This window comes from Sciurus carolinensis, chromosome 8 (assembly GCF_902686445.1).
Source record: "Sciurus carolinensis chromosome 8, mSciCar1.2, whole genome shotgun sequence".
In the NCBI taxonomy this organism is placed as follows: Eukaryota; Metazoa; Chordata; class Mammalia; order Rodentia; family Sciuridae; genus Sciurus; species Sciurus carolinensis.
This window is the reverse complement of record NC_062220.1, coordinates 49,487,898-49,511,838: the sequence shown is the minus strand read 5'-3', so window position 1 is coordinate 49,511,838 and position 23,941 is coordinate 49,487,898. Positions and strand designations below refer to the sequence as shown.

Below are 23,941 nucleotides of genomic sequence, written 5' to 3'. Positions count from 1 at the left end.
TTTAGGGATGGTATATTAACAGTATGAAAGACTAGCACATGACAATGAATTTAGATAGACAGGTGCATGGAAAGAATGAGAATGTTCTTTCTACATTTACAGCCCCTTTCAAGAAGATTCTACTGTTCCCAAAACTAAAGAATGTGGAATAAACAGGGCAAAAGTGTATCTTGCATGATCCCCATATTTCTCAGAGCAGATGTTCTTAACTTTTTTTTTTTTCCTGAAGAAAATTGCAGACTACTTCCTTCTTTCACACTTCTTCTGACATATCCAAATTTAAGGACTGCCACATAAAGAAAATTTCCTGCAGGTAATAAGCAATTCATATCCTTCTGCTCCCACCAGGAAAGCAAACTGATTTGCAAAATAGCAGCCTCATAAAAAATATTTACCTCCAATTTTTCTAGGCTATTGATGAAGTAAGAGAAATACACTCATAATTACAGAAGGGTATCACAGAAAAAAAAAAAAAAGACTGGGAATTTAGTGAATTCTTTGGATATATGAAAACAAACATCATCAAGTTGATGGAGGGAAGTCACCAAAGAGAGAGAGCAGTCTCCAAAGGGGAGAACTTAGAATCAGATGTATTCCGAAAATACCTATTGGTAGGTATTTTTAATCTCTTCATTTCAACATCATTATTTTTGCTCATCTTAGTATATTATATCTGTATGTGCATGTAATTTTTTATAAATCATGAGTATCGGGAGCATGCTCAAATATTTTTGCTGAAAAGGAACCCAAAGCCCTAGAACAAGCTGTGGAGGAAGCAGGAGATGGACCAAGAGTCAGCGAATGCAATGGGAAAAAGAAAAGAGGAAGTGTAGGCTACACAGGGGAGTCAACTGTAGGTCTGATATAGGATAACTAAGCTGGTGAACAGCCCCACTGCCTCCCCATATCCAGCACCTTGGAGTAAAACCTGTCTTACTATGGCATTTGGAAGTTCTTCTACATCCAGAGAGCTGAATTTCCCACTCATCCGAAAGTAAAAGCCTATAAAGTCTATTCCTACCCCAAGTTCCCTACTCCAAACAAGTCTCCCAGAAATCTTACTCAGGAATGAGAGGTAACAGGGAGGAAAAGATCTATTTAACAGCCATACCAGACACTCATGTTTTATAAAAACTAATGTATGTACAAGGCAAGAAGCAAGCAAGAGTCCCAACATCTTACCTAGAACTAGAATCTGGATAAATGTATGAAACAACTGCTTTCGGCTATTAGACTATAGGCAGTGCAGGACTGTAATACCTGAGAGAGGGGAAACAAATTAGCCCCAGATTGCCCCAGCTTTCTGCTTGAAGGTGATTTCTAGAACACAGGCATGGGGAGGAGAAACTCAGAGGTCCATGGTCTCAGTGAGTTGAGTAGATGGAGATATGATTTGAAAAGAAAAGGAGGCTGAAGTGGTTAAAAATCTGTGGGACAGAATACTGAAAAGAAAAGCTACTCACAGGGCTGGGGCTGGGGCTCAGTGGTAGAGCGCTTGCCTGGCATGTGTTAAGGAGCTGGGTTCAATTCAGAGCACCACATAAAAATAAATAAAAATGAAACGAAGGTATCGTGTTGTCCATCTACAACTAAAAAAAAAAAAAAAAAAAAAAAAGCTACCCATAATAAAAGCTTCAGAAATCGACATGGAATCTATTAAGATCTGGGCTAAATACCACTGTGAATATGGAACTGTACCAGGTCAGGCAAAGAACAGTTTTTGAAGCAAAATCACTAAGGAGTTATAAGTTTACCAATTCCTAGAGTTCTCAGGGAATTTTTCAAGTTCTTACCAAAGAGGATGGACCACAAAAGACAAATGTTAGTGAGGCTGAGTTACTCTTTAAAGGGGACACTACAGCTCTTCCTCAACAACAACAAACTAAAAATAAGCCTTGGTCAGAATAAACTGAACCACCAGTAATCTTAATGCTTCTCAGAACAAAATCCAACATTCTGTAATGGAACAAACAAATCCAGCAATTAGCAAGGTAATGTTCACAATGTTTGGCATTCAATAAAAAATATGCAGATTACAGGAAAGTCAAGGTCATAAACAGAAGAAAAATCAGTCAATAGATGTAGACTCAGAAATGACAGTTTATGGAATAGCAAAGACATTAAAACAATTATTATAAATATTACAAATATGCTCAAAGACTTAAAGGAAAACATGAACAGAATGAGAAGAAAGATGAGAAATATTAAAATAAATCAAACACAACAAGTAACAAGACAGACTATATCCTGGACCAAAGCAACTCTTAATGAAACTGTAAAAGGACTAAAATCATATAGAGATTTCTTTAATTACAACAGAATTTAATTAGACAGGTATTTAAAAAATCCCTTCTGTGTTTAGAAATTGAAAAATTCACAGTTCAAAGAAGAAATAAATTTTAAAAGGTTTAAGAGATTTTAACTGACTAGAAATGGAACCACAACATATTCCAAGTTTGTGGAGAGTGAATAAACACCATATATGCTTATATTTGAAGATTTATGCTTCTATTTTAAGAATCTAAAAATAAAATTAAACCCAAGATAAGTAGGAAAAGAATAAAAATATAAAAGTAAATGTCAATAATGAGACAACAGATGAAATTAATGAAACCGAACTGGTTTAACGGCAATAAAATTGATAAATCTCTGTGTATTAACAAAAAAAAGAGAAAACATACAAATTTCAATATCAGGATTGAAAGAAAGGACTATAGACATTAAAAAAAGATTAAAGATAAAGAATTTATATCACTAGACTAAAAAACCTGGATAAAATACATAATCTCCTTGAGAAATACAAATTATAAAATTATAAATTATGATTCATCCTGTAGGGACACATATCCATTAAGAAAATAAAATTCATGGCTAAAAACCTCATAATGAAATGCAAGGCCCAAATGACTTCATTGGTAAACTATATTAAATATGTAAGAGAAATAATAATGACCCCACACAAATCTTTCGGAAAATAAAGGAGATGGAAATATTTTTCCACTCATTTATGAGTCAGCATTATCTCAAAGTCAAAATCTGAGATATTAAGAAAAAAGAAAATTACAGACCAAGATATTTCACGTACATACATGCAAAAATACTTAGCACAATTTTTGCTATATATGTAAATAATATACATTCTAACCAAGTGAGCTTGGTTTACCTTTCAAAATTCAGTTGGTGTACTTCACGTTATACTAACAGAGTAAAAGAAAAACCATAAAATCAATCTGATGTTGCAGAGAAAAATATTAACAAAATTCAATACTCAATCATGGTATAACTTCCAGAAAATTAGGAATACAAGGGAACTCAATCAACATAAAGCATGTCTAGGAAAACTTGTAGTCTTAAGGGCAAAGACTGAGTGCTTTCTCATTATTGGAAACAGGTAAATAAATCTGCTCTTGCCACTGTTATTCAACACTGTAAAAGAGGAAAATAATAAATAAAAGATATACATGTTGGGAAAAAGGACAATTATTCTTGGGTGATGATGTGATTTATACATGTAAAATTACTAAGAAATGTAAAAATGCTAAGTGATTAATAAATGAATTTTTCAGATAGCAACATACAAGATCAATATACAAAAAATAATTAAGTACCTATACAGTAGCAATGGATGTTTGGACCCTTAAATTAAAAGGAAAAACCAGTTCCATTTACAATAGCATTCAAAAATATGAAATGTACACGGACACATTTAACAAATACAAACAAGACCTTTTTTTTAACACTAAAAGCTGCCAAACACTGAACAAAATTAAAGACCTAAAGAAATGGGAGATAATACCACATCCATGATCGGAAGTCTCAACAGTATCAACATCAACACTTCCCAATCAAAATCTCAAACTTTTTATGCTAATTTAGAAGTTGATACTAAAATTCACAGGGAAATGCAAAGGAACAAGAACATCCAAAAACATTTTGAAAAAGAATAATAAAATTGAAGAACTTACACTATACCTGATTTCAAGGCCTACTGTAAAGCTATAGTAATCAATGTCATGACATTGGCTAAAGGACAGATGCACAGATCTATTAGAACACAGCAGTGTCCAAAAATAAACCCAAATTTATATGGTCAACTAATTTTTGACATAGCTGCCAAGGAAATTCAAAAAAAGGAAAAGACTATCTTCAACAAAATGATGCTGGAACAGTTCAATATCTATATAGGAAAAAGAAACCCAATGCTTAACCCAGGCCATGCAAAGAAACTAACTTGAGTATTTCATATTCCCAAAATAAAGGCAAAAACAAAATTCCAGAAGAAAACAAAAGGAATTCTATGTGCCCTTGGGGGTAAACAAAGAACTCTTAGGATACAAAAAAAAGCACAAACTAAATAATATTTTGATTAAATTAAAATAATCTCTGAGCTCAGTGGCAGAGCACTTGCCTAGCATGTATGAGGCACTGGGTTCGATCCTTAGCACTACATAAAAATAAATAAATAAAAATAAAAGTATTATGTCCATTTGCAGCTAAAAATATTTTTTAAAAAATCATCTCTGAGATATCCCACTAAGAAAAATGAGAAGGTAAGTCAAAGATTTAGAGAAAATTATTACAATGCATGTAACTGACAAAACACTGCTCCAGAATATATAAAGAACTCTTATAACACAGTAACTTGGTTATTAAAATTATCAAAATATTTAGATTAATACTTCTCCAAAGAAGGTATTAGAATAACTAATTAAAAAGTGTTCAACAATATTAGTCATCAGGTAAATGAGAATTAAAACCACAATGTGGTAACAGTTCACAAATGAAGACACAATACCAAGTATTGAAAAGGATGAAAATCAAATGGAACCTTCATACACTGCCAGTGGAAATGGTATAACCAGTTTGGAAAACACATTTGCCGTACCAGTCAACAACCCACTTTTAAGTATTTACCTTAGCAAAGAAAACTTACCTTAGCAATGAAAGCATATGTCATATCAATGCAAAAACCTATACATGAATATTCATAACAGCATTATTTATAACAGCACTGAACTGGAAACAATAAGGTGAAGAAATAAACTATGTTAAATCTATAAGCTGGGAAAGAGTGAACTACTTATATGGTCAACAACAGGAATGAAGCTCCAGAATACTATCTGTAAAAACAGAAAAAAAAAAAAAAAAAACCCACTGCTTGATACCATGTATATGAAACTCTAGGAAGTACAAATCTAAAATGATTATGACAGAGAGATTAGGTTGTTGGGAGTTTCAGTGGGGAAAGTAACTGGCTGCAAGGGTCTTAAGGACCTGTTGGGATAATGGGCATATTTTAGATCTTAATTGTAGTGTTGGTTATATGGATGTACAAATTTGCCAAAACTCATAAAACACACACATTTAAAATGAATGCACTGTACTGTTTATAAATTGTATGTCAACAAACTCAACTTAGAGGAAATACTACATAAAACTAGAATAGAATGCTTTAAAAAAAAAGGCAGAAAACAACAACATAAAAGATGCTTTGAAGCTAAAAATAATTGCCAAAAGAGGAAATTCTAGAAACAAGTGGAAAATAATATAGAATTTTTTTTTTAGTACACAGAGAAAAAGTCAAATAAAATAAATTCATTAGAAAATAGAGGAAAAGAATAAGCAACAGAGTATTAAAGCCTATAAGATGGAACTCTGAAAAACACAGCAGTCTCAACTTGAAGACAGTATCTGACTAATAGGAGAACCTCAAAAAGAGAATAGAACAGAGAGGAAGAAGTTATTTTTAAAAATAAAATGAAGTAATCTGTTCTTAGAAATATTTCACAGGATGCCCACCAAAGTGAACAAAACACAACACAATACCTAGACAGTATTTCTGAAGAACACAGACTACATAAAGGTGAATAGGACAATAAAAAAATAAAAAGGCAATTATAAACTCCAGGAAAAACAAAATGGTACAAGAAAATCATGGCATGAATAGGAAGTACACTAAAACAGGGCATAATTTTAAGCAAGTGATGCAGAATAAGAAAATAAAAAATTTATATTTAAGAAAGTAGAACTCCATAAGGCTCATAGGGTTGGGATTTTTTGTTTTGTTTTGTTTTTGGTAGGATCTGCCAGGAAGGAAATGTAAAAACCAACTATTTGACCCAGCAGTGAACTCTATATAGTTAAAATAATGTAAGCACTGTTTACTAGCATTCAGTTTCCAAGAGTCAACCTTTAGACAAAGCAGGAAAATTTCTATTGTGGTTGCAGAACAGAATGCAAATATTTAGTAACTTGAGCAAATCAGCTAATGACATTATGATGTTAAAGGAAGGCCAAAGGTAGAGGAAAGGTTAGGAAGATAAAATATGCTTCTCTTACTAAAGGAAGAATCAGGAGATACTGTCCAAGGAAATAACATAAAATTGTTTAGGGATGCTTTTAAAATTATTATATGAAAGTTTATCAAAAAAAGCAAAAGGTGAAGGAAATGAATAATGAGCCTAATCCTCATCTTTCTGAGTAGGAAGTCAGTAGATTTTGTCTGAAATTTAAATATCAAAAAATAGAATGTAGCCCATTATCTAGATTTACAGAGGCACCTACCAGCAGGACTAAAAACAGTCAAAAGAATTTGAGTACTGGAAATAGGGGTAGTTCAGGCACGAGTCTTGCTTTTTTTAAATCATCAGTTGCTTTGTACTAATCAACAAGTATTAACGCATGATTACAAAAAAAGCTAAGGGTGGTACAAATTCTTTAACATTCCCTCCATTATGGTGTGGTGTATTTCCCTTCCCCTTAAATCTCTGGGGCTTTGAACTTACTCATAACCAACAAAATGTGACACAAGTAACACGTACCTTGTTTCCTGAGATGCTGACTTTTGAAGCCATGAGTTACCTGATAAACCCAACTGCTCTGAAGTTTTGATGCTGAAAGTAAGACCAGGCCAAGTGTATATGCACTGGTCAAGAGTTCCAGCTCAGGTCCTGGCCTACATCTACCAACCACGAGACTGGAGATTGAAAACACTCCTAGACGAATCACATTCCCAGCTGTTGACTCATATCCAGCTTATGTTCCACCCATCTCAGAGAGAGATACACTATTCTTCACTGTGTACTGTCTGAATTCCTCGGTTACTACAACCATGAACATAAGAAAATGATTGCTTTAAGCCTCTAAATTTTGGAGTAACATTTACATAGCAATACTAACCAAAACAGTTACTTCAACAGAAAAATTTAACTAAATAAAAAACTTCAAATAACTCTTCTTCCCTGCAAACTTTTGTACTGTACTTTAGGAACAATATCTTTGCAGCATAGCTGTCAAATGATTGGGAACACCATACATTTTTCTTTTCTAGTCTATTCTTCCTTCCTTCTTTCTTTCCTTCCTAAATATATATCTATATATAGAGATATATAGATATATATATAAATATATATATAAATATATTCCTAAATATATATCTATATATAGAAAGAATAGTTATATATTATATATAGCTACATATGCTATATATATTATAAATATACATATAAATATATTTATATTATAGTTAAATATATATATGTATATATTATATCTAGTCATGACCAAGTGATGTCACAACACATCAGGTAAGCAGAGAAGAAAGGGACTTGAAACGGCAACACAAAATAGGAGTATTAGGGTAAGATTCATCATGAAACTGGCCTCTTGAGCATCACTATTTGTAAGGAAAGCTATAGCCATTTTTACAAAGGCTTCACAATTTATGTTCAACCTATTAGGGGAAAGTATGTCAATATCTTTATATGAATTCACAACCCAGAGAATCTGAAACCATGCCCTTAAATTTCCACCAGAATATCTAAATCCAATCTGTAAAAATGGATATAGCTATCTAAAATATTATTAAATTTCACTTAATATTACTGATATAAAATTACCTTCACAATTTAACAAAAAGAGTACTGGAAAAATTAGCTTAGAAGGGATCTCTTTCAGGGTTCAATTCACTTGCTAATCCTCATATTATTAAAATAACTCTTAACTCTGTGTCAAAATTCAATTCACTACATAATTTTTTAAAGCATTTTCAATGTGTGGATAGAGAAATAAAATGTCTGCTAAATTTTGGTAGTAATTTACATTTTGATTGCCAATAAAATTACCATAAAAAGAGCAATTATCAGTTACATTTACTCAGTTGACTACTTTTACTTAATAGATATTTATCCAAGTACATACCAGGCACTGTTCTAGATACCAGAAATCCAGTCCTGATAAAACAGACAAAAATTCCTGCCTTGATGGAGATTCTACTCTAATTGGAAGCAGACATTCCATAACTCATGAAAATAAACATTTGAGTACTAGGTACAGTGGGCAAAGTAAAGATGATTCAAATAAAATCCCCAAGAAAGAGCAATCAGAAAACTGTGCCATTTATCATAATGGCATTCTAAAAATGATACTCTGAAATTATTCATTCAAGAAACAGTGGCTTCAGGGCCTTCTAAACACTGTAGAATTTTCACCTCCTTTCAGATCACCAGGTTTCAGATGTTGAAGTCTACCAAGAAACTTCAGACCTACTTGCTATCTCAGATTCTCTCATCTCTACCTCAATTTAGCTCATCTTCTCCCATTTCCTTCCCTTCTTTTAATGAGTGTGCTGTCCTTTCTCATAAATGGATGCATCCTAGACCAGTCTCTATTTGCCTAATAACAGATTCACATCTTTATTTAATCACTCTAAGGGGGGAAAAAAACCTACACTATCTTTCATAAACAAAGATGTTTCTTGTGATTCATCCCAAATGCCTGTGTTTCTAGGACTAGAATTGATACCATTGATTCAACTACGCTCATAGTTCTTGAGATCAAGCCCCTCAAGAGTAAAAGCTTTTATCCCTTGCAAACTAGTTGGTATATCTGAGAATCCAGCCAGCATCAGTTACAGGAGAAAAATATAAATATATTTATATTTATATAAATAAAAAATAAAAATGTATTTAAAAACCACTGATTAAATCTCATAGGCTTAAAACAATTTGTATTGACTACTAGGATGTCACAACTTTTCTTTTGTGCCTTTTTTTGTTTTTTTTTTGTTTTGTTTTGTTTTGTTTTGTTTGGTACTGAGGATTGAACCCAGGGACACTTTACAACTGAGCTATATCACAGTCATTTTAATTTTTTTTATTTTGAGGTAGGTGCTAAATTGCCAAGGCTGGTCTTGAACTTGAGATCCTCATGCCTCAGCCTCCAGTCACTGGGATTACAAGTAAGCACATAGCACTGGGATCTTTTGTCTTAATGTGTCCAAAACAAAACAAAATGTGTTACTTGGAAGAACTTGTGCTCCCTGGGTTCCCTTAAGGAACTCATTTACATGCGCTTCATTCATAATTAGCTTCAGGATCCCTTCTAAATCTAACTCTTTGTCCAACTCTGTCTCTTGGTTTCTCATGGCTCAACAAGAAAATATCTTGTTTTTTACCCAAGACTTTGTAATAACTTCTCTAAGTGATTCTACATGGTTGGAATGTTTACTACATCATCTAAAACTCCCAACTTGAAACTACTCAGCTAATTTCTTGGTTTCCACTAAAAAAGTTTTTACATGTGTGTTGGTCAAAGCCAAAGCTTTAAAGTCTGACCTTGAGATGCAGTCTTTTTTTTTCTTGTTCGGTTACTGAATAAACGTAAATGTCAATGCTTCCAAGTTTACACTCATATACCTTCTAAAAATAAAAGTATTTTAGGAAAAGTAAGTGTTCTATTCTAACCATTAGGAATACCTAACATAGAAATTACGAGATTACTTAGCAATAAAAGGAAGCAAAGAAAAAGAGAGGATTCACTAGAGATTAGTGCTCCTAAAAGAGAATAGCTTCCTTCCTTCAGATAGAATTTCTTAATGATTTAAACACAGAGTACATTTTAAATGTCATAAAAACAGTTATATGTAAGAATAAAGAGAAATTCCAAAGTGTGACATAAATATGAATAACTCTGTTTGAGATTTTGAACTTAAAAAAAAGAGAGAGAGAAAGAACAAGCAAAGACCCCAACTTGTCTTTGAGTTATTTTGAACAGTGAAATACTTCCGTGTGTTCTCAGGAGCATTTGGTTCACAACTCCTCCCACAAAAAATCCATTAATGAATAGGATGCAGCAATGAGTAAACCTGACACCAATTTCTAATACACTCATGAAAAGATTATATTTTACTATAATCAGTATAAATCCAATATGCAACTTTTCAGAAATACCTAACTCCATTAGTACTTTTACATGGGTTAGGGGGAAAGATAGTACATACTACCTATTAATAACATAGATGTTGTTATATGCCAGTTTCCTCAAGAAAATTACATAAACTCCTTGAGGGGAGGAATTAGTTTTTGAGTAATTCCCTGCATTTGTATATAATTTGATCTTTGTATTCATAATTTCATCTGATCATAATAACCCATACGGTTCTAAGAGTAGGAATAATTACTTTTATACTGTGGAGAAATGGCAGGCAAAAGACAAAAGGAATTTACCCAAGATCACACAGCTAATGAGTTGAGGAGTCAGAATAGAATCAAAGTTTCCCAACTCCTAGTCCACCAGCAGGTACACTTCTTGAATTATTATTATGAAAAATTTTCAACATACACAAATGAAAAAAGACCAGTACAACACACCTCCTATAGCTTCAACAACAATCTACTTACAGCCCATTCCTGTGGCATTTAGATCCAATTTTGAAATAAATTCCAGACTTCCTAACGTTTTTTGGTAGACATTTCAATATGTAGGTACTTTTGTGATCACTGTCTTAAATTTAATAAAGAATCTAATATACTTGTTGAATGCTAGAAACTCCACTTACGTTTTCAGACATCATTATCCATTTTTATTTAAAAAGTTAAATTCTGAATTCCTAAATGGAATACACTCATTTTTCTATTCACAGATATTTATTTGGGGCTACAAAATGCTAGGCACCATGCTAAGTGTCTGAGATACAATGAGAAGCAACACAACACAGTTTCTTCCAGAAACTTTGCATTCAATTGTTCTGCATGCGTATGTGCATGTACATTTGCACACACATCAGCCATATGTGTCTGGAGGAACTGGAATTAGTTCAAGATGGAGAAACAGTTCATAGCTAAACCTACTGATACGTCAAAGTGAAATCCAAATTCTCTCCGCATTATGTGGAGTAGAAACAAGGTCTGAAGGGAATCTAGAATCATCACCTTCGGGAAATTATTAAGAAGATTTACCTAATTTTGCTCTAACAGTTTTTCTACCATGGAAAGTCAAAGAAACTTAAATTAATGGGAAAATATTAATATTTAAAAATTCAAGCAATTAAAATATATTTACAATATCTTACATTCCCATATTTAAAACCCTTTCAAAGCATTTTCAACTTTTACTGACTATGTATTCACTTCCTCATGTTAACATCTTCTTTACCGAATACAAATTCAGTTCAACTGCAAAGTTAACTATGGGAATGAATTACTTAAACTCTAAAACTCACTTTGATATAAGCTATACAGATTGCAGTAAAACAAAAATGAAACTATTTTTTCAGTATTGTTAAAATCATTTTCCAGGAAACCCCATAAGTGTAATCCAATACACAGATCTGTTCTCCTTCTTTGTTTGACACTTCTTACTGTCAACATTCTTTCATGTAAAGGAAATAACCCATATGTTTCCCTCCTTAATAACTGGATCCCTTTTTATGATTTCACTCATTTACTATTTATTCATTTATTGTCAATGGATGTATGGTTAAATGAACAAGATCTCAAGAGGAGCTTAGAGGAGCTTACAATCAGGGTGTGAGAGGGCAGACAGTCACAGAAGGGTAATTACGGAGGAAGGAGGATGAATACTATATTTTACATAACAGATTTTATATAAAAGGGTAGATATATGCTAAGTGCCATTAAAGAAGTCCAAAGTTCACAGGGTTCAAAGGAAGCAGAAACATTATCCAAATGGAGGTACCCAAGAGTACACTATAAGGTGGCATGAAACCTTGGCCCTGAAGGATAGGTAGCATTTCAACAGGTAGAAAGAGTGGTGCAGGGAGGGGCATCAAGTGCAATTTCTGAGGTCAATCCAAATGAAAATCACAGAGGTTAAGTGGAAGGCAAGAAGGACACTTGGGGGACATGGGGGAATCTGTTTGACTATAGGGTACACAAAGAACACAAGAAAATACCAAAACCAATGCTAGTATTGAAAACAAAAATGGCTAGTTGGGAAAAATTTAAAATATGAATATGTATTTGAAGGCTCTTTTTTAAAAGACTACATGTGTGTGCATTAGAGTTAATATTAAAAATCTCCTGGCATCAGTGTTAACCTTAGATAATTAATAATGCTATATACATCTCTCTAAAAGAATAAACAGTGTCTATCTGAGGGGTTTATAATTTAATTAATTCTACTTAACTCATTCATTTAGGAAATATACACTGGCCAATCAACAGCTATGGACACCTTGTTATTTATGTATATAAAAACACAATCTTTGTCCTCAGATCAGCAAACAGTTAATTAAACTGAAAATACTTTTAACATTGCAAGGGAGTTTTTTGGTATGCAATGACTATTTGTCATTCTGTCTTGCTAATGTTAGACATAAACATCTGCCTGAACCTTAGCTACCTTCAATCAATTTGTAACTACAGTGCATATATTTGTGGAATAAAATAATTGACTAAAAATAAGACTTTTTTTTTTGCATTTATAAAACAACTCCCGTATGTCCCAAAGGAGCTTGGACTAGTTTATATCTAGGACACTTTTCAGTTAAAAAATTCTCATACTATGATTGTAATTCCACTGAATTAAAATCTTTAGAAAGGCCAGATAATAGGAATATCTATATATATTATATATATATATATTATACACACACACACACACACACACACACACACACAAACTACATAATGGGCAAAGCTATATCAACAATGTTTAATCCTCTGGGTTGGGGGTGTACCTCAGTGGCAGAGCCCTTGCCTAGCAAGCACTAGGACCTGGGGTCAATCCCTAGTACCACAGAGGAGAAATAATTAATACTTTATCCCAAATGGACTTCCAGGCTACACTTGCACAGATTCCTTGCATGTGTACACTTGCACAGATTCCTGCCACAACACAACTTAGTGCCCTTACTTCACTTCTCAGGTGCCATCAGCTACATATGCAGCTGGTAAAACAAAATCAGGTCTGGCAGCAAACTGGATATATTTAAAACAACTGCCCAGAAGCTCTTATGAAAATCCTTTCTGACTGCTGGTCTGCCTGCCTTAAAATGTATGGATCATAACTCAAAAGTTGACAAGTTAAATGCTTGTTATCAACCATGGGTACCCATTTTCAGTAATGATTCCTGGATATTGGATAAAGCCAATTACACACACTACCTTCTCCTGTTACCAATTCACCTGGACCCAGATATCACCTCTGCCATGATTTTGGCTATAACAAGAAGCTCACAATTAATTTACTTCTGATGAAGACAGAAAAGCTCATCTGAACCTCATGGGAAATGCAACAGTGTGATTAGTTCCTCAGAAAGCATGGGGAACACATTAGTTTATGTGTCTGGAGGTTGTCAGGCTGTCTGACTTTCAAGTATTGGTGTTTATTTCATTCAAAGAAATGGTTAGTAGGTGCCACATTATGTAATATTTCATTCATCACACAGGTATCCAACATTTTGATTTTCCCCATTGTTCCTGTCTAAAATGAATTTAATATAACTGAACTATTCAATTATTTCATTTACCTGCATTATTACTTTAGCTATTTAAATGACCATTAGTGGGGCTAGGGATAGAGCTCAGTTGGTAGAGTGCTTTCCTCGCAAGCACAAGGCCCTAACCCCAATTCTTTTTTTTTTAAATAGTGTTTCAATCTTCTAATACTAATTTTTTTTTTTTTAATACTGGGAATGGAACCCATGGATGTTTACCACTGAACTATACGCTATACTTCCAGTTCTTTTTATTTTCTTGCTAAGCTGCTGAGGGTCTCACTAAACTGCTGAGGCTGGCCTTGAATTTGTGATCCTCCTACCTCAGTCTCCTGAGTTGTTGAGATTACATGTGTACTCCTGGTTTCAAATTTTTTAAAAGCAGAATTTAATGGAATAGTCATCACACTTTTTAACAGATATACTTCAGTACTGTATCACACTATAGAATTCAGGAATTTCCTGAACATATATATCATTTATTCCCCGAACACTATCATCTTTATCTTCATGTAAGTCATTTTCTCCAAACTAGAAATGTACTATTTGATTTACCTTCTTCTGCCAAAAAAGTAAACAAAAATGTTTTAATTGCTACTTAGATTTAAGAACAGAAGCTGTTGACTTTATAATGGCATGACAGATGAGTTGCTTGACCTCTGGGGCTTTAGTTTCCTATCTATAATATGAAAGAACTAAAAGATTTACAGTGTCTTCTAAGCCCTAATATCCATAACTTTACAATGATATAGTGTAGGTATGGACTATTTCCTTCTTAAAACCAAATACATTTTTTCAAAAATAGAATGTACTGCTAACAAGGAGTCTATTTCTAGTTTCATTTACCCAAGTCTTAAACACAGGAAAGTGTCCCTAAAGATATTCAAAATTATACAAGTTTCCCTCTGATAGACTGTTTTCTTTTTGATTCCACTGAGAAATTCTAATAATTCTATGTTAACAGTTACATAAAAAGGATACAACTGCCAAGTAAAAAACTCAGCATTATCAAATTCTTCTGAAGAAGCAAGGAATGAGAAGAATGTCATTCACTGTGAAAATGTCCATTTACTAAACAACCTTGATAATAAGTGGGAAAATTTCCAAGGAACTCAGAGAATGAAGGAACAAACATACTTTTAACATATCAGAATTTAAAGGGATATCTGAAATGCTTTCTTGCTTTCACTGAGATAAAACCTAATAAAATTATTATTTACCCATAAAATAACATTTTAATTCATAATGATTCTTATGAACTAATCCACCTGAAGACCTGGTTTTACGCTGAGTCAAATAATGTCATATTTCTTCTACCCTGTTAATGATTAAGTTTTTTCTAAAAAAAAAAAAAAAAAATTCTTATTCTTTTTACACATTATAGAGCTTTAAAAAGAAATTTTGAAAATTTTCCTTGAATAATCATTGTGCTGCACAGCTTTTTAATTTTTTTATTTTATTGTTTAGTTGTAAATGAACACAAAACCTTTATCTTATTTTTATGTGGTGCTGAGGATAGAACCCAGTGCCTCATGCATGCTAGGCAAGTGCTCTACCACTGAGTCACAATTGCAGCCCCCTACACAGCTTTTTCTTTGTTTTGTTTTGTTTTTTCTAAACAGCAACTAAATAGTCTAAGAAAGATCATTTAACATATTTAGACATTTAAATATTACATGTCTAACCACTGAAATGCAGTGAAGTGACCTTTAATTTCTAAAGCCAATACTTGAATTTGAATCACTTTTGCTGTTAATACTAATAAACTTAAAGTTTGGAGTAAATACAGATAGAACTTACCTGTATCTCATTTATGGCACATGATACTATTACATATCCATTTTATGATGAACATTTTATTCCTTCAAACAGGGGAACTTAAGGAGGGCAGCCAGGTGTGATTTACCCATGTATCTTTCCAGTACCTAGACCCATGATTTTTAGAGACTTGGTTCCTAAACATTTGTTGAATAAACGGAGCTGAAATGTTCACCTACCTTAGTTACATGTCAGTGCCTCCTTATATAAATTGATTTGTATATCTCTAGGCTGAAATTTAATCTTCAAAAAGCATTTGACTCTGATTAAGGTTAACTGTTAACTTGCCTACTCAACCAGCAGATTTCTGGTAACTAAATTATCACAAATATTAGCTGCTTTATAAAACTGGTTAAGTTAAACATAGCAAAACAAAGCAACTGAAATAAATACAGGTGAATTTTTTTAAAGAAAGAAAAAAAAAAGTTTCTCATCCACTAAAGTCCAAGTTCTACAAGCATAGAGGCTTCTTCTGACCTGTTCACAGTTATACCCCCAGCTTCTGCGAGTGTCTGGCACATTGTAAGTCCTAAATATTGAGTGAATAAACAGACTGCTGATAAAATATGCCACTGTTTTATCTCTTTATGTGTTTTAGTTCATGATGGAAAATAGAACTCCTTTGTGGAGTGCAGATGCTCCAATATAGGTTAGGACTGAAGTCTGATTCTGGCAAAGGCTCCAATATTAGGGACTACCAGCTATAAAATTAAAGAGTAAATTTACATCTCAGACACTGGTTGATCAAGCCTGGGCCTGGGAGACATTAAGCACAGGTAAGAAAGAATTTCAAATCATTATCCCTGTGTGTGCAGGTAGTACCAATGCCAGCAATAAGAAGTCAGCTTTTCTGGCAAATCCATCAAAATTAAATCTTAAACTTTTGAGAAAAGCTAATATGTTTATTGTGTTCCTTCATGCTTAGAAGTTTAACTATCTGTGGGAATGGCCTATAATTATGATCAATTACTTATGACTCGAAGGCACTTAAAAAGGCATCTGCCCTTTTAAGCAACAGTTAAAGAACCAAATATAAGGCTGTAAAACTTATCCTAGGACAACAACAAATCAGTTTTGGAGGCCAACTTTGACACTCTGCCTTGGAAGTAAAAGGATTGTTGTCTCTTGTTCTTGATTTCCTGACCCTGCCTGAAAAAAATATTAGCAACGTTTAAAATTCACAATTTCTGGTCTGGCCAAGCAAGTCATGGGGGACACTGGTTACCCCAAGGCAGAGGCAGAAGAGCAGAAACAGGAAGGAAACTAAAAGGGAATAGAGATCTGTAGCTCGTGAGAGTGACCTCATTAATAATTTCAAGTGTTACTGATTTCATAGCATATGACTGATGGCCTTGTTTTTCAGGCTAAGTAGTTTTTTTAGTTCCAAAGCCCATAAAGTCTATGCTTGAATATGATTTGCTCTTAAAAAAAAAAAAGGGTCAGGTAAATTGAGGCCCCTTCCTGGGAACCTATTTAAGGGAAAAGGTTCCATTAACCTATTGGAATACAAATGCTCAGATATTCAAAGAACTTTGAAATTTACAAAGTGCTTTCACATACATTATCTCACTTTATCCTTCCAACTACAAAAAGTAAGGGTCATCATCATCACTTAACAGGGAAACATAATTTTAGAAAACTATCCCTTCATTTTCACTTCATAAATACATCTTTCCAAAATTCACAGTTCAGAATCCAAGTCCTGGGTCAATCAGAACTCTCTAAAGACAAAACACACTCAAAACTGAATAAATCAGAATAGGATAGATCAGTCAAAATCTACCAGCACAACAGAAAAGCAACTTTCCTCTGTTACAAGAATGGATTGCACTCTATAAACTATCGCAATACACAGGGATGCCTCTGTAACAGCTCTTCATTGGTAGGGTTACTATATGTGTAGACATGATAATCAACCTTATTTGGCCACTCCATAGATAACAGGCAATAAATTAAGAACTTTGATTTTAAAATTCTAGGGGGAGAATTCATCCTTTAAGAGTGCTCCAGTGACATCTTTGGGAAGATAACTAAGATAACTAAAGCTGGGGAGCTAAATGTACTCTCCCTCTTTCCCTCCAACAGGACAAAAACACCCCCCAGAGGGTTATTGTTTTTCAACAAACACACAAAAGGTAATCTGTTGCTTTCATATAAATTCCATCTTCCTAAACACTCCTCCCAGTCTCATTATCTTTTGCCCCCACCCCCAGCTAAAGTAGAGGTATAATAGTGTCCTCTCTCTATAGCCCTTCACTACCTTATTTATGTATTTATGATTCTTTGTTGTCTTCCCTCCTGATTCTCACTGTGTGGGGAACAAAACACCACACAAATCACCCAGCCCAGGATAAGAGGAAACAAGTTAAACCTCCCAGGAAGACTCTGTAGACACTTGGTCTCCCTAAGCCAATACAGAGGGCTTGGTATTTCAAAGGTCAGTCTTGGGTCTCTCCATTTTGATGACTAATGTTAAACTGTTTGACTTTTTACAAGTATATTTAGCAGTGTTTATTTACATAATTTCATCCAGGACACACACAGTAGGCAGGCAGTTGCTGTACAGAATCCCTAGATGGATGAGTAGACAAGAAGATCCCAGGATCTCCTTTCTCCAACACACTGAAGGCAAAGAAGCTGAAAAAGGTAAAATCACAACCCAATTTGAAGAAGCCTCTATGCACTTCTTTTCGACTTCAAGCTACATAGCTATGTATCTTTAAAAAAGAAAGGGATGACACAACCACACAATGGGGAAATTCCAGGATCACTAAGAAAACACCATTATCCTAAGTCCACACACTTTCTTTTAATACTGGTTACTACTCACAAGAGAGACTGTTAACTGCTGTCTTCCCACCCACTGGCAGGACCCATCCAGGAAAAGCACGGAATTTAGAGATACCACATCCTGAACTCACATCTAACTCTTGGGAGAGGGAATCTAAGGACTACATCAGTCCAGAGATAAGAAGTCAAACAGGTAAGATTTCTGAAGACATTTTTTAAATGACTTTGCTTAAACACTGAGCATCAGCACTGAAACTTCTTAGACCACCAGAAACCACTTATATTATGAAATTTTAATAAAAAAGAAACTGGGTGTGATTGGCAAACATATTCTTGTGTTTCTGTATTTTCTTTACACCGTACTTACACTAGGCTCCATCCTTAAAAGTTCCCCCTACTAATTATCACCCGCAACCTGCTACCTTTCTCACTCAGTCTCTCAAAAATTCCCCCATGGCAGGGAAAAATATGTGGGGGCTGGCGGGGAGTGTCTCGGGTTGGTAGGTTCCACGTCCCTAAAAGGTACCCACCTCCCCCGGACCCCCTTGGGGACAGGCAGGGAGAAAACACTTCGGAGTTGCCCAGCAGCGGGGGAAGCCTGCGCAGGTCTCCTTCTCTGACTGGTCTTTCCGTAGGCTGGCTGGCAAGGTCACCGGCTCTGGCTCGCGGCTCTGTCGACGAAACTCATTCAGTCAGATCGACTGGTGGCGCTGGGCTTCCCTAGCCGCCCCTGCCTTGCACCTTCCTGGGTCCGAGGATCCCCGGCCCGGCCTCCCCAGAAGCGCTGCCCCCGACGGTGCGGGGGCGGCACCCTGCTCACCTGACCACGTTGGGGTGCTCGAAGGTCTCCAGGTGCCTCAGCACCGCCACCTCGCGGATGGTGGAGAGTGGCATGCCCTCCTCGCCTGTCTGCACCCGCACGCGCTTCAGTGCCACGAACCGGCCTCCGTTCTTCAGGTCGCGGGCTTTGAACACCTTCCCATAGGCGCCCTCCCCGATCTCCGCCACGCACTCATACTGCTGGTCCGCGCGACTCAGGCTGTCCTTCTCCATGCCGCCTGGACGCCGCCCGGCGCGGCGCCGCTGGGGCGGGCGGGGGTGCGCTCGGCTGGTTCGCCTCCTCCGGGGCTCCCGGGGCTCCCGGAGCTCGATCTTGCTAGCCCTCGCCCCCGCTGGCTCCCGCGCTCCAACTCTGGGGCTCTCGCGGCCGCCGGGCTGGATGGAGCGACCTCTCGGCCGGCTGGCGCAACCCTGGTGTCGCCGCCGCGAAACTCCGCCTGCCTGCCGAGTCGCCGCCGAAGGAGCGAGTGGATCCCTCCTCTTCCCTTCCCGAAGCGAAGTCCTCTACACAGACGCCGCGGCGATTACATAGTCTCTGCCCGAACGCGTCTCCGTCCACAATCTCTGCACCTAAAAGGAGAGACGGGAAGACAAGAAAGTGCAATCAGACATCCCAGGAGCCTTTCACGGGGTTCCTCTGGATTCCCCTCCTCCTCCTTCACGAAGCCCCGGTAGCTACCCTCCGCAAGCTCCGGCCTTCTCCAAGCCGCCTAATCCTTCCTGGTTTTTCCGAGAAAAGCGAAGTTACTTTTCTTTCCCTGCAGGGCTGAGCCGTCTTCGCGCGGAGAGGTTGCAGGGGCCCCTCGGGGATGAGCGCGCCGCGCGGGACGCAGTGGAACGGGAGGGGGCGTGCCGAACAGCCCAGAGTGTGCTGGGAGCGCGGGGGGGAGGGAGGCGCCGGGGACGTCAATGTCACGGCTTAATATTTATACCTTTATGATTGTATGCGCGGCTACCCTTCTCGCCTCCTGGGGCCTGGACGTGCAGGGAGAGGGGGTCCGGGTGCTTTCAGGGGCTGTGCACAATCTGGTGTGAACGGACTAAGGGTCCACCCGTTTGGGGCAGCAGAATGTGGGTGGGGGCTCTCGGGACCCTGTAACCCGATGCTGGGAGTGTGCGAGAAGGGGTGGTCAGACATCTGCTTGGAAATTGCTTCCTTTCTTTCTACTTTCAGTTTTTCCTCGAGGAGACATTTAAAAACTATTCGCACACGCAAATGGTCTTTTGGGGGTAAAGGAGTCTTGGTGGGAAATGGTATTCTCGGACTCGGAGGACCTCCCTGGTGGAAACCCAGGGAAGACAACCATCGGGTGGAAGGGCTGGGGCTACTGGGGGTGGGCGGGCGAGAGGCCCTGGAAGGGGGGGGGTACCCCGTGGGAGCCCAAGAGTGGGAGAAAGGGGTGTTCGCCACACTTTCGCTTGTCGTGTCCTTAAAAGAGTAACTTCAGGAGGAAGACAGCATTACCGTTCTCCACTTGAAGATTTCTGATTTCAACCTGAGCAAAACGCCACCTCCCAAAAAGGGTGGGGGTGGGAGCAAAGGCTATGGCTCCGAGGGTGAGTGAGAGGGGGGCTGCGCCCTCGGGACCCGGACTCAGGATCCTTTCCCCACTGCCAGGCCGTCCTGATAGAGGTGGCGGGGGTGGGTGCTCCACTCCCGTTAGGGCCAGGTCCCGTCTTCAGCTGTGCGCCCCCAGGCCCCAGAACCCTCTGCACAACAAAGTGCCTGAGTGGGGTACCCTAACTTTCCCTCCCCATTCTGTTGTTATCCAGGACGTAGGGAGCTTCCCTCCCGCCCCACGGCCGCTTCAGCCCCCGCCGGACATTCGCCACGCCAGCAGCGTGTCCAGAATTCCCAGGACACCTCGGAATTACCTGCCCCGCAACCGCTGGTCGCTCGCCTTCTGCCAGGAATTAAAGAAACAACAAACGGCGCGACCCCCACGGTGTGCGGGCGGAGCGGACCGCAGCGAGGGCAGGGCCTCTCAACACTTACTCTTTTCAAAACTTTCCTTAAAAGCCGAGGAAAGAGCCCCCAGAGCCTGCCCCGGGGTCTGAGCCAGGTCGAGGGCCACACAGGTAGCGGGGGAGCAGCCGGCGGCCGCCCAGTCCTCCCCTCCCGCGTCCCCCTCCCCCTCCCGCTCGAGTCCAGCCCTGGGCTCCGCCGCGAAGGAAGCGTCGGGGACGTCCCACCCCCGCAGGGAACTGCGCCCGCTGCCCCCGCCCGGCCCCGCACCACCCGCGCTGGCTCTCCCCCCTCGGCCCCGGACGGTCGGCTTCAGCAGAGAGAAACGGGAGCAGCAATGCCTTTTCCCCCCCTCTCCTCCACTTTTTTTTGTTGTTGTTGTTGCTTTCCCACGCTGGCTGAATGTGACTTGACCCCATTTCAAAAAAGTTTGACATAGTGCTTCAACATTTCCGCATTCCTCCGCGACTACAAAGGCTGCAGCCGCCTCCTTCTGCTTTCTGTCTCTGCTCTCTGTCTTCACACTCAATGAAATCCTTCATGTGCCTCTCCCGAAGCCTGCCAAGCACCGCAAGGGTCGCCACCAGCGCAGCGAGAAGAGGCCGCATCGGGGACCGCGACTCCCGCGTGTGCGCACACGCAGATGCGCCCACGTGCACACGGACGGGCGCGCTGCGGGGCCCAGAGCTGCTCGCTGCGGGCGTGCGTTTTAACTTCGATGTTTTAAATAATAAAAATAAACTTGGAAACTAAAAAAGTAAACGTGCGTCCTCGCGGGGCTGAAAGCCTGGGCACTGGTCGGCTGCGTGCACTCCTCTGTGCATAACACGCCCGCCGGGGTTGTCAGCAGGAAGCCCGCGTTAACATTTATTTCATGGTGGGGAAGATGGAGCCCACACCCACACCTCAACAAGCTGCAGAGGGAGCTTTCGTGGGGAAATAAATAGGGGGCATGGAAACACATTCTCCAGCATGGAGTCCCCAGAGGCAATGCATTTTACACTCTAAATGTGAATTATTATGTGAATGTCCGAGTAGAGTTCAAGTTCCGTTTGGAGAAGTTGGATGAGAAGTGTATGTGTGGGTGTTCGTGCGCACAGATATGTGGGAGCTGGCACAGGATCTTGGTGTCGGGGTGTCCTAGTGCGGGATGTCCCCTCTCTCCAGATTAGATAAAATTTCTCTTAGCTCCCCAAACCCGGCCCCCGTAACCAACCCCATCTCAGTTCCTAAGGGGTTAACCAAAGTCGATTCCGAGGACACACAATCCCCCCACCCCGCACTCACCCCCACCCACATTCTTGCCTCCGACCCCGGCAATCCCCCAGAGGTCCCCTGGGACCCCCCACCCCGAGCCCACCCACCAGAGTCCGTAGCTCCTCACCTGAGGGGCCCAGACGCGTCGGGCCTCCCGAGGGGGCTGAGAGTGTCACTCAGACCTCCGCACGTGTCCACCGCGCGCGGAGCAGGTAACCAGACTGGGGAAGGAGTTACCAGCACTCTCTCCGGCGAGGGCGAGGGGGTGGGCACAACGGCGGAGGGCGGAGGGACCGCGGAGGGCGCCGCCCGCGCCGCTCGCTGGGGGCGGACGGGGGCCTCTGGGCTGCGGCCGGGGCTGGGGGCCCGAGCCGGGGAGGCGGTGGGGGCGGCCGCGCGGCAGGGGCGGAGGCGGGGACCCGCGAAGCGTCCTCTGCCCGAGACCCACCCTGCCGCGGGGCCGGGGGCTCGAGGCGCGGTGGCAAGCAAGTGTGCAAATTAAAGCCTTCCGGAGAGGGGGAGGCGGCCGAGCCCCGGCTGTGCCCGGAGCCTCCCCGCTCCCCAGCAGTCCACTCCGAATGGGGGGCGAGAAGGGCGGCGGGGAGGGGGGTAAATGAAAATTTCCGGTTTTCACTGCAACTGGAGTGGGGGATCCCGCGATTAAAATAAGCGGCGTGAGAGGGCAAGAGTGGGGTGTGTCGTCGGGAGTCGGCGGAGTTTCCACGCCCAGGGTCGCCCAGAGTTGGGGTTTTGACAGGGTGAGGCGGGGGTATCAGCAGTCTGTGATGCGGACGGATGGAAAAAACACAAAACAACCAACAATAATTATGAGGAGCCGGTGGGGGTGGTAAATACCAATGCTTTCCAAGAAACCGAAAAATCAGACCAAAAAACAACTCTTCTCTATTAAGAAAAATTAAAAAAAAAAAAAAAGTCTGGCAGGATGCCTTGTAGAAAAGAAAATACTAATCTGTCCAAGCACTTTTCACTTTCAGCATGAACTACATTTGTTTTGTTTCCCTTCGCTTCCTTTCGGCCTCACAAAGCCCTATCTTTTCCTTTTGGACAGAGGCTATGGTTTGGAAATTGTCAGGCACTCTTGTGGTTAACGATCTACTTGAAGGGGCTGGCGGGGTCACAATTATTAAGTGGTTAGCAACTGCTGAGGGTTCACTAAGGTATTTCTGAGGAGCTAAAAAGACTAAAATTTAGTGTAAATAACAGAACTGCAAGATAATAGACACACGTGTACACACACACAAAGAGGAGTGCTTAGTTTAAGTGCATGATAGAAATTTTGAAATGTGAAACCTTGTAAAATGAATATTTTACCTGCTGAGAAGACCTGAATGCAGTTATTTCAGGTGAAAATGAGATTTTGGAGGGGGAAAAAAGTCTTCAAGACTTCCTACAGTGGAGTAAATGAGAACTTAAAATAGCTGTCTTGGGAAATAATCAGTGTTCTCCACTATCTGAATTTGTAGAATATTTGAAACCCTTTTTAAACATCTTAAAGCAAAACTAAATAAAAG

General features: G+C 39.3%; 1 protein-coding gene across 3 annotated transcripts in view; it reads right to left on the bottom strand.

Moving 5' to 3' along the window:
• Cdk6 (cyclin dependent kinase 6) overlaps positions 1 to 22,665 on the bottom strand; it is a 211,477-nt gene extending 188,812 nt beyond the window's left edge. The window contains exons 1-2 of one of the 3 annotated variants that reach the window (XM_047561593.1): positions 22,537 to 22,665; positions 19,167 to 19,756 (exon numbers count right to left, since the gene is read on the bottom strand). In XM_047561593.1, the coding sequence (XP_047417549.1) occupies positions 19,167 to 19,399 (233 nt within the window). In that variant the 5' untranslated portion in view covers positions 19,400 to 19,756; positions 22,537 to 22,665. Of the gene's footprint in view, positions 1 to 19,166; positions 19,757 to 19,865; positions 20,023 to 21,182; positions 21,300 to 22,536 lie in introns of those variants that run through there. The other 2 variants (XM_047561594.1, XM_047561592.1) reach the window with 2 other exon arrangements.
• Positions 22,666 to 23,941: the final 1,276 nt, after the last annotated feature.